Source organism: Trichoplusia ni, chromosome 9 (genome assembly GCF_003590095.1).
Source record: "Trichoplusia ni isolate ovarian cell line Hi5 chromosome 9, tn1, whole genome shotgun sequence".
Classification (NCBI taxonomy): domain Eukaryota; kingdom Metazoa; phylum Arthropoda; class Insecta; order Lepidoptera; family Noctuidae; genus Trichoplusia; species Trichoplusia ni.
Genome location: NC_039486.1, coordinates 13,942,307 through 13,953,739, shown reverse-complemented (window position 1 = coordinate 13,953,739; position 11,433 = coordinate 13,942,307). Strand labels below are relative to the sequence as shown.

General features: G+C 35.5%; 2 protein-coding genes across 4 annotated transcripts; one reads left to right on the top strand and one right to left on the bottom strand.

Annotated features, from left to right (window-relative positions):
* Window positions 1–374: 374 nt before the first annotated feature.
* Window positions 375–6,394, bottom strand: LOC113497259 (poly(ADP-ribose) glycohydrolase). 2 transcript variants are annotated; one of them, XM_026876729.1, is made up of 12 exons: window positions 6,234–6,394; window positions 5,879–6,165; window positions 5,469–5,630; window positions 5,072–5,181; window positions 4,720–4,863; window positions 4,346–4,434; window positions 3,749–3,911; window positions 3,121–3,251; window positions 2,573–2,760; window positions 1,765–2,008; window positions 1,236–1,399; window positions 375–860 (listed from the first exon to the last, which is right to left on the bottom strand). In XM_026876729.1, the coding sequence occupies exons 1-12, from the start codon at window positions 6,382–6,384 to the stop codon at window positions 450–452; spliced, it is 2,244 nt and encodes a 747-aa protein (XP_026732530.1). In that variant the 5' UTR covers window positions 6,385–6,394; the 3' UTR covers window positions 375–449. The 2 variants fall into 2 exon arrangements, with proteins under 2 accessions (XP_026732530.1, XP_026732531.1); XM_026876730.1 differs by having other exon boundaries at window positions 5,879–6,388.
* Window positions 6,395–6,618: 224 nt separating this feature from the next.
* On the top strand, window positions 6,619–11,164 carry LOC113497260 (retinoblastoma-binding protein 5 homolog). 2 transcript variants are annotated; one of them, XM_026876731.1, is made up of 11 exons: window positions 6,619–6,810; window positions 6,889–6,914; window positions 7,163–7,357; window positions 7,680–7,886; window positions 8,525–8,706; window positions 9,062–9,181; window positions 9,413–9,606; window positions 9,942–10,117; window positions 10,454–10,585; window positions 10,868–10,988; window positions 11,070–11,164. In XM_026876731.1, exons 1-11 carry the CDS (start codon window positions 6,792–6,794, stop codon window positions 11,144–11,146), a joined length of 1,449 nt encoding a protein of 482 aa, XP_026732532.1. In that variant the 5' UTR covers window positions 6,619–6,791; the 3' UTR covers window positions 11,147–11,164. The 2 variants fall into 2 exon arrangements, with proteins under 2 accessions (XP_026732532.1, XP_026732533.1); XM_026876732.1 differs by having other exon boundaries at window positions 6,620–6,810; window positions 10,472–10,585.
* Window positions 11,165–11,433: the final 269 nt, after the last annotated feature.

Here is an 11,433-nt window from a genome sequence, read left to right as displayed (position 1 = left end):
TACGTGTTTTATTTATTGGACCTACAAGTGATAACATCAGGTACAGTGTTTTTGAAACGATATTCTCAAAATACAATACATACAAACATTCAACAACTTCAACAAGCAAGTATTGCTAAGGATCAAACAATTTTGAACTTTAAGGTTATTTATTTAAAGTATAAAATAGTCATAAACAGATTTGACCTATTATGACCAACAAGAAAGCTAGTATTTCAGGCACTACGGTACTTATGAAACGAAAACGAAGTAAAAAAAATACTCATAAATTTTGCTAGGTAATCTAAAAAATTAACTTATTTCATTATCCGAAAAATAAGTTATTGTACCAAATTATACACAAAAACGGTTAATCAATAAATAAATTTAAAAAGAAAACATATAATTCAAAAACATTGCCAATGTTAATAAAAAATAAAAATCCATTTTAAAATGCAAGTGTCATACGATCATATAGACTTCTTACTAAAATAGTCTGTGATTTTTTTCGTAATTTTCTTTTTGAGTTCCGTCGCTGGGTCGGATTTGTCTTCGTCCATTGATGCGTCAGTATCGTTGAGTAACGAATTCCTTCTTTGGTTACCGAGCAATGTATTTGACGCTGTAGGATTTTGATCGCCTTCTATTGCTTGCATAGTATCAAAGAGAGACATGCGCTTTTGTGGCGTTGATACTTCATTTTTATCAGTACTTTGGTTGTTTGTTGATGTGTTTGTATGTGGGTTTTCTTTCTTCTCCGATTCGATGGTAACTTCTAGGAGACTTTGGTCTATATCGTCTTCTGTGAACAAGTCTGGCGAATGGTTTTCTAGCTGCGATTCCAGGTCTGTTGTTGTAGCAGGAACTGTTTCTGTGATGCTCTGAAGACAATGAAAAAAATAAGTATTTCTTAATGCATTTTTAGCAATTCAAGACCTTATTATAAAATAAAAAGAGTATTACCCACCCTCGTAATAGTTATTTCAGGCCAGAATAGCAGTCAATCCAAGAAAAACAAAAACAAGGACGGTATGGTTATAAAAGCGTGGGAAAATGATATACTAGATGCACAAATGCTGGCAAAAAATGGTTGGTGACGGATTAGCAAACTCCTTTTAGAAGACGACGATTTTTAAGTTAAAAATAAATTCAGACTACACGATAAAATAACGCTTAATTATACCCATGCTGCATTAAAATAACATGGCCATAAATAAATAAATACAAAATAATGACAAAATACAAAAGACACGTACAGTTTCCATGACATCGTCGCTTCGCTTGGACGGAGCGCTTCGATTCGCTGGAGGTGGACTGGCGCTGGTCCCCGACTTCACAACTTGCTCCAAGTAGAGGTTTAGCTGCGATTGTGACACGTCTTTCTCTTGAGAGAACTTTACTATGTACTTGTATAGTTGACCTGAAAAAGTTTTTGAACAATTCAAAATGTTGTCCACCTTCAAATTCATGTAGTTGATACTGTTCATTTTTTATTTATTAATGTTGATAATATTAAGTAATTTGGAACAAACTAGGAGGATAAAATCTTCTTTTTTAATATACTTTGTTCAGATCTAGATGCAACTAAAAAAACCACTAGAGTATTTTTAACTTGTAAAACTACACAGTTTTTTCAAATCGTTGAAATTTAATTTACGTGCAAACTAATGAAACACTAATAAACTTAATCATCAAAATAACTTTTACAGCTGTGGATATGATAATTTATATATTTATACCGCCTCGTAAAATTATGGTACATAGGCGGACTTCATGATTACTTACCAACAGTAACATTATGCCTCGCCAACAAATTATACATATCCACGATTTCGTCTCTCAACTTCGTATCCCCAAAGGTAAAATAGGCCATAGGCCTGCGGGCCTGGGCGCAGGCCATGAGCTGCAGCAGGCTCTTGAGCTGCGTGGTCCCGCCGAAGGCCCCGCAGCCCCAGTTGCCCGTGGCCACGCCCGGGTACTGCGCGCGCTCCGACTGAGGGTCCGTGTCGAATGAGAAGCCTACCCAGGCCTGGAGGAATACATTTTTGCTGTCATTATTTTTATCCAAAATGGTGTTAAAGTCGTTTATAATCTGATGGCCGTGGTTAGTGGGAAGGATTTTTTATAGCTATTTTTATAAGTTATTTATATTAATCTTTTGCAGGTTAGCTTGGGTTGATGCTGATCAAGTATTACCAGTATACAAAATGCAGTTATTGTTGGCATAAGTATAAAATTGAAAATGAATTTATAGTATTGATATCTTAAGATGTTTTATACTTATGTTAACACTTATGAATAGAATTATCGACTATATATCTAAGATATCTATAGTGTGTTAGAATTAGATCACAATATCCAATTTCCAAGGGAGAGGATAGTATCACTAAAATAAAGTGAAATGAAGCCTTTACTAAACATTCTTGTACATTTGTGGGTTGGGGTGCTTTATTACATTCTGTAAATCCATTTGCCAGATAACATAGACCTCCTCCAGCCATCATCATTATACCATACCATTCTGATCTCACTCTATCTACTCTACTATGCTTATCCAGCAAATAATAACTAAACCATCCCAAGTACCGCTGACCTTATTGAGCTCCCTAGTGATAGCGTCCCTGGAGAACTCCCTGCTGAGGCTGGAGTAGGGCAGCGCGTCGATGGCGAGCAGCGCGCGGCGGCGGCGGCCCGACGAGTCGCGCGGGGACCCGTCGCAGTGTGGGCCCGCCCAGCGGAACGACTGCCCGTAGCCCGAGTACTTACTGTAGCGCTCTGCGCCTGTGGACGACATACATTTTAGAATAATACACTGACATTTTGTTGATGATAGTTGACTGTTTGAGACCCGGTACAGGAATTCGGAGTGGACGCGTGACTAGATCGACGAACCAAATTGATTCGATTTTTTAGCATAAAATAGTGAGTTCCTCCATGCCTCAAACATATGTATAGAAAGTAATTGTGCGCAAACGATACACGGTTAAATATTCACAAGATAGTAGCTCTTTTGTTAATACCTAGCCATCAAATACGCTACGAAAAGTCATTTTTCTATGCTTAGTCGCCTACACAAAAGCATTTAATTAGATATTTTTTGTTTTGAGGGCTCGCTATCAATTCATACAATACTAAACTTACCAATAATCATGAGAGCCTCGTTAGGACTCAGAACCTCAGTAAACAGCATAGACACCATCAGTTCTGGACATATCACAAACCGGATCTCTTCTTGGACACAGCCATGTCCTAATACACCACCGCCCAGGTACCTGGGTAACGTAGTATTAAAAAGTTGTCAAAGGTTAAAAATTAACATAATCAGTATTTAGTGAAGGAAGAATCTCCAATCAATCATCAAGTCAATCTGTTACGAATGAATCGATATTGCTACGAATCTCCAACTTGCTACGAATGTGATGTAGAATTCTTTATTAATAGCTCATTTCAAATGTCAAGTTACCTTCTCTGTGAACAATACATTTCCTACGAATATCTAGTTAATGAAGTTATTAATACTTAATTAGATACGAATTTCAAATGCCACTTCGCCTTTGCGATTACCTTGATTTGTTACGAATTTGAAATTAAAATTGCTATAAATGTCAACTGAGCAAATCACCAATTTGCTACGAAAGTCACTTCGGTTTTGCTACGAATATCAAGTCCATTTTATATCTCCAGCAATTTGCTACGAATAGCAAATAGACTACGCTACCTATATTCAATGGCAATTCAACCTTCCTAAGATTGTTTATACATTCCTTACTTATTAGCAAAATCGACTTGTATAAGACCGTCAGCATCTTCAATAGTCCTGCTGGCGTCGACGTGTAGCGGCAGACAGCCCAGCGGGCGCTGCGAGCGCGGCCAGGCCGGCAGCGCGCGGCCCGGGACCGAGCGGCGGGTGAACGAGACCACGCCGCCCGGGACTGTACTGCACACACAACACGCTCGTAACAGGCAACAGGCGTACGTATCAACAGTAACGGGGAATAGGGATCAGCCTAGAATTTGTTTTATATTATAACGCTGTATTAGTTTATATCCCAAAACAAATTGTACAAATTAAGATTGTTACGTAATTGTATTAATAAATGAATACAGGATGGTATCCAGAATAACAGCATGAAGGTTTTATTTCCGATAATTTAAAAACTCAATAACATACTATCAATAACATATTAGGAAGTGCATTGAATATTTCAAAGGACTTTAAGTTTTTTCTTAATAGAAAAGGTTATACAATTTACTATCTTATTGTATTCAATAAATCTTAGATTTCAGTTTGATAATTCAATAAAAGTGTAACAAACAAAACAAAACAGTTTTAGTCAACATAAAATAGTACCAAAAAGAATGTCACCTTTAGTCACAACTCTTCTGAAGTAGTGGCAGATGCATTTCAACTTCTCCAGATTTGAATCAGAATCTGTTGCTTCATAAAACCTGTACCTGTAAGGAGTTAATTATTTCTATTAACATTGAACTCAAACTGAATTAATCCAGTATTACTATTGATACCCATGCAGGACAATGATTGTTCTGTGTCTGGGTGTTGTTGTGCAAGTGATTTCTATGTTTGTGAACCCCTCCGCGACACAAGGATTTAATCGCGAAAAAAGGAGAGAAAATTTTATTAAAAAAAAATTGTAAACTTATTAAAAGATATGCAAATCTTTTAATTTTTCTAAATCATTTAAAAATAATGAGTTTTCATTTTACGTAAATAATACTTACGTGTTGAAATTGAAGAATGGATATGAATTATATTCCGAAGTTGGTTTTGTTGAGTTTCTTCTTGGGAATGTGCAGAAGAAAGCATTGGCTAGAAGACATGATATTTGTTGCTGTGACAATGATATTGAGCGGTTTGTGTGCTTCCTGCAAACAGACAAAATGGCCATCAGTTTTGATTGCTGAATTAGTAGCATATTATGTGGTAATTAATGACATTTATTTTGTGACTAACTGTCAATATATTCAGTGTGGAGACCAATTCAACAAATCTTCCACAAATGGATAGACACATGGATCTTGAAAAAATGCAACTAGACTGTTTTAAAATCATTTTGTAGAAAAACATACTTACTTCAATAATGGTATTGGAGACTGGATCAACTTTGGCAAAGCTAAAGCTAGTTTAGCAATCTCTGGTAATGTCACATCAAAGAAGTATTGTGATTCCTCTTCTTCTAAGTACTGAAATCATAAAAAATGGCTTAGAAGAATTATGCCTACTACTTTTTGCTGCAAATAATATCTGAGTCCAATTATTCTGCTCTTTAAGTAAATTTAAATCATTGCAGAGGTTTTGAATGAACAATTTTTTATTTAGAGAAAAACAGTTTGATTATAAGGATGTTTTAATATAGAATTGACTTCTTAATTGTTCTTCTTTTTTTAGTTGTAGTTTTCTCAAACACTTGGTGTGTCAAAACTACTTTTGTAACAATGTATTAATGTTTATTGCACTTGTTATGACATACCTCATTAAACAGCTTGTGCAATCCTCTAAACTTCCAGGTGTTCCGGAACTTAGTGTTGTAACTCAGTATAGTGTTGGCCAAATCATGACTGTTACGTATTGGCTTCGACAGGGCACTCTCTATCATCTCCCAGCGCTTCTTAAGATGACTTTCACCATTACTCTGAAAACAATTGAAATTAGATGTTTAAAATATTTCTCATTGATTACTTTAAGTGTATACTGTGAGCTTGCTAAAACAACTAAAAAAAATGATAAAAATTGGTAAAGTAAATATGAGATTTTATACTCTAATATGGTTCATATCAACTTAAGTAGTAATACATACTGCAATTTATTGATGTTTGTACACAACTGATGATGATTAATCAATAATTTATCTTATCTCAAATACAATACAACAGAACTCACATCTTCAACAGGGTACAGGCTGTGACTGGAGCATGGCATCCTGACATGTTCTGAATCCCATTTATCGTGACCGATTTGAGGTTTTGGCGGCTTATCATCTGCCAAACAACCGTCGCTTGGCACATGGTACAACACTGCGTGGTTGAATGAAGGAGACACGAGTGAAAACTCCGGCGAACCCCATGGACTCTGCGACCCATACATCTCACTCAAAGGCACACCGCGCCAACTATCACCACCATCCATTTCTGAACTCATTGTAAACGCGCAAACTTGTTTACGTCTCGCTGTAAATTAAAGGTGAATACACAAGCGATTCTCAAGTATCCGTTCAATCATTAGAACGTATACTGACATAAAGATTTCATATAAGTAAGCAACGTATTAAATCTCATTAAATTTACTGATAACGGCGTTAGCAAAGTTATATTTATGTAAACTTGAGTAGAATCAACAGCCGTTTGAATGAATTGAACTATAAATATATGAATTGTCAAATATGACATATCCGCCAGTGACATGACCCATGATTAGTCGATTATAGTGACGAAGTTTAGTTGCTGAAAATAATATTGTTATCTGATTTTAACATATACGCGATTATTAAATTAAAATGTATATATATCACCGTCCAAGGGCGTACTATGTACATAAATAAACTGCTAGTTACTAGTTTTAGAATCAGTGAACTACTCAATTAATGCTAAGCTATCGACTACTATCGAGGTTCTCGACCTGGAATGCAGGAATGAAATTTAGCATCTGTCAAAAATACCAAACATTTTATTTTATTTTCAACAAGCGACAAACAATCCTGAATGCTTTCGGGGTTTTCAAACACTGACGATCGTAATATTTACACTATAATTAAGGATATTTTTATATAGAAGCCTACGCATAGTATATTTTAATCATGAATTTGGAACTACTAGGTGAGTATTGTAAAAAGCGAGAAGTATGGTAAACTTTTTAGATTTGTTGTTGTTTACTAAACAATTGCTTTTTTCCAGAATCATTTGGTCAAAATTATCCCGAGGTGAGCATTCTTTGTTACAATACAATCAGCGTCACTTTAAAAACCTAGATATGGATAAAAACGGATAACAAGCAATACATCCAATAAAAACACATTTTAAAGATTTATTTTGTCAGTAACTATGAATAATAGCTTTAACCAATATTTTAACGAACTGCCTAGTGTCCCTAAGACATTTCTGCTTACTGTAGATTAGTATACTGTCAGAAATTTCAACTTAAAAATACAACCTACAATTTTTTTTTCAGGAATTTGATGGTACACTAGACTCCATTTCCTTAGCAGCCACATGCGCCTTCAACAGACGAGGCACTCTTCTGGCAGTTGGTTGCAATGATGGAAGGATATTCATTTGGGATTTCCTGACGCGGGGTATTGCTAAATCAATATCAGCTCATGTGTACCCCGTTTGCAGTCTCAGTTGGTCTAGAAATTGTAAAAAGGTAAGAACCTATGCTCTAAAAATAATAATATTCTTTATTTTGGTACTTGATAAATAAAACTACTGTTAGAAAAAAATTTACAATATGTAAACAAAACTTAAAAACCCTTCTATAACATAATTTAAACCTACCAACACCAGGATATTGAAGTCCAGTTACATTTTAACAAGAAAACAAATATGATTATGATATTAATACCAAGCATTGTGTTGAACATAAATAAATGATACATAAACAATTCCACATGTTCTTAAGTATTATTTATTATAATTCTAAGTACTTATTTAACTTAGAATTTTAATGTCTCTTTTTTTATGCACAGCTACTGTCAGCATCAACAGACCACAATGTGTGTATATGGGATGTACTCTCTGGGGAGTGCGAACAAAGGTACAGGTTCCCAACACCCATACTGAGAGTCCAGTTTGATCCGAGAAATGACAAAAGGTTCTTAGTGTGTCCTATGAGACATGCAGCACTGCTGGTTGATACAGACGGGGAACATAAAATATTACCTATAGATGATGATGTAAGTAACAAGCCTTTTCTTCTTAGTATTGGTCTATTTGTCCTTTGAGTTTTCTGTTAAGATAAATACCTACTTTAGTACCTCAGTGCTCTTATCTTACTTCTATTATGAAGGCGAAAGTTTGTAAGTATGGATGTATGGATGTTTGTTACTGTTTCACATAAAAACTACTGAATGGATTTGAATGAAACTTTACCACAATATAGCTTATACATCAGAATAACACATAGGCTACAATTTTTGAGGTTTCTAATGTGAGGTCGTAAAAAACACATTTTTTGCGCTTACATTGCAAACGCTGACTGAATCCTACAAGATAGATAGAAGGCAGATAGAAGGCAGGTATAAATTATAACTTATATCTTCTAACCACGCGGACGAAGTCGCGGGCAACAGCTAGTCTTAACTATTTAGGATTCTAAAAACATTTTAAAATATCCATTGTTGCTAAAAAAAATAATCAAATATTTTCATGTAATTTGTAATGTCATACTTTGACTCTCTCATGGACATTTAAAATAATCCTTAATTAAATCAGAAAAATATTTATTAAAACCATTTCACAACTGCTTGCATATAGTTGTGACACAGTTTTTTACTGATGTTTGTGCCATGAAATTATTGGGTTTTTTTTCCAGGGAGATATAAATGTTATAGCATCATTTGACAGGAGAGGAGACAATGTTTATACAGGCAATGCCAAAGGAAAGATATTAATTTTAGACTCTCAATCATTAGCAGTAAAGGCCAGTTTTAAAATAACAGTTGGGACATCAAGTACAACAAGTATTAAGAGTATAGAGTTTGCAAGAAGAGGAGAGTAAGTACTACCCTTCTGCTTTCCTTTAATAGTTGCTACTTTCAAAAATTTTCCAATTTGTTTCGAAAATTAATTAATTAAATAGTGCTTCTGAACTATACCTTGACCAACATAAATACAGTGTTCCAAAATGTATACAAATAGATTGTAGTATTTTTTAAACAATGCCTGCAGTAAGTAACATAATCCCTTTGTCATGAACATTTAAGTATCATCCACAACGACACCCAGACTTGAACAAGGACCACACAAATATTTGCCCTTCGCAGGAATCGAATTCGTGACTTCGAGATACGTCGCGCATAGTAGATTTGGCAATCAAATATAAATTTATAAATTACAAAAATTGTTTCAGCTGCTTTCTAGTAAACACATCAGACCGCGTCATCAGAGTGTACGACACGAACACGGTACTTAAATGTGGAATGAATGGTGAACCAGAACCTATACAGAAGCTACAGGATCTTGTCAATAAGTAAGATTTCTTATATTTATTGACTAGTTTTTTATTGCAGATTGTTAAGAGTCGAAAAGGCAAAGCTTTGACATGTAGTCTCAATAAACAGAAAAGTAAATACATAACATTACGAATAAATTGTGTGATGTCTACGGTTTTGCCTTTAAAAGTGGCTTTAAAGTCATATTTATTTTTCGTGCCTTTTTACATTACACTAAGTACGTCAAACATTAACTATTTATGTCATAGAACAACGTGGAAGAAATGCTGTTTCTCGGGCGACGGCGAGTACATTTGCGCGGGGTCGGCGCGCCAACACGCGCTGTACGTGTGGGAGAAGTCCATCGGGAACCTCGTCAAGATCCTGCACGGAACCAAGGGCGAGCTGCTGCTCGACGTCGTCTGGCATCCCATTAGACCGATCATTGCTAGTATTAGTGCAGGTTAATATTTAGTTTATAGATCAATTTCGTTTATGTAGTATTCCGAGGAGAATGATTTTGGAAATACCTAGGTTACTACTAATACGTGATAACCTGTCATATCTTTTAGCTGACTGGCCTGCATCGGTGAAGTGCAATACATGTAGCGGCGCCTCAGTTTTATAACATAAATAACCCAGCTATGTCAATGCTAGCCATACATAATAGTACCCATTTTAGTAGGTACAGATTAAATTGATTCACAGTTTCACATCAACCTTATGACATATTCCTTCTATTCCAAGCATGCGTCGCTCACATTTTTAACAAGTATAATAACAAAAAACAACCCCTAGGTGTCGTATCAATATGGGCGCAGAACCAAGTGGAGAACTGGTCGGCCTTCGCTCCTGACTTCAAAGAACTGGATGAAAACGTTGAGTACGAGGAGAGAGAGAGTGAATTCGATGTGGAAGATGAAGACCGGTCGGTAGACCAGGCGGGAGAGAGCCATGATGATGAGGAGGTCGAGGTGAGTGGAACTGACATGTCTTAGGAATTTAGTATGTAGCTTGCACTTATATGAATTGTCTTTATCACAGTCTGCATCATAGGCGCAAATTAATCTTATATTCATAAACGAAATGTTAACTCGATTTGTTACTAAAGAAGGACCAATCTTTTAGTAATAGTGACGTAAATTATGTAGTTTTTTTTTGCTTCACTACCGGACTACGAACATATTCGATTTTCACAACTTTTCTATACAGTTTGACAAGAAACCAATTACGTTTCGTCTGTGAAACATGTTATTGTACTCTCTCAGCTCTAAAGAACATTTGGAACAGAGGAACCAACTAAAATTCAGTTTTACGTTTACAACCAGGTGGATGTCACGACTTGCGAGCCGGTGGCCGCCTTCTGCAGCTCCGACGAAGAGGGAGAGGACGAGCATATGCTGTCCTTCTTACCCATAGCACCGGAGATTGAAGACCCAGAGGTATGTGTAAATTACTTTTTCGAGCATTTTATGTTTGAGTAGGTTTTCGCTTTATTCTGGTAGACGTATATATGAGAGGGATATTTTTATAGTCTGTCAACAAATTCTGTCGATCTTTAGAACTTTAGAATTTTTTAATTGAGTATAGAGTATCTATAAAATCATTTAAATGGGGCAGGCATAAAAAAAACTCGTTTTGACTAGTTTTAAACCTAAGACTTCAGACTATTTGTTACTCGTTATGAGAGGCATTACTAGCATTAAAATACTGATGTTCCCCAGGATGGCTGGGCGGCGACACAAGAAACAGTAACGCCTACAGAAACACCAGAAAAATTGGAGCCAGCGGCCAAGAGGCCGAAGAGTAAAACATACGATATATCACTTAAAATAGCGCCACCTGGTAAGTAAAAAGCTCTATTTAAAGAGGATAACCAGAATTTAAACCAATGAAAATATTGATCATATGTCATTTTATTTTCAGAACAACCATTGTCGTTCGGTGGCAAAAACAAACAAGCAGCGGGCAGTAAAAAAGTCGCCGGAAGACCTCGTAAATAAAGTATTTTATAAGAATCAGCTTGTTATTTTTTTGTTTTATCCATTTTTAATCAGAATAATATTCGTTCATTATAACCAAGAAAAAAGAAAAATTAAGGGAAGTGAAATGAGGTTAATAAAATGATACATGTAAAATTGTAGGAGAAAACATTTATTTTTTCAAAAAAAATGTCGTCGATCTCTTTAATAAAATTCGTATTCAGAGTATACTGTAAGTACCTATCGGTCGTATATAAATAAATCTCACTTAAACATAACCAAAATAATAATACATTCGCCTATTCGAG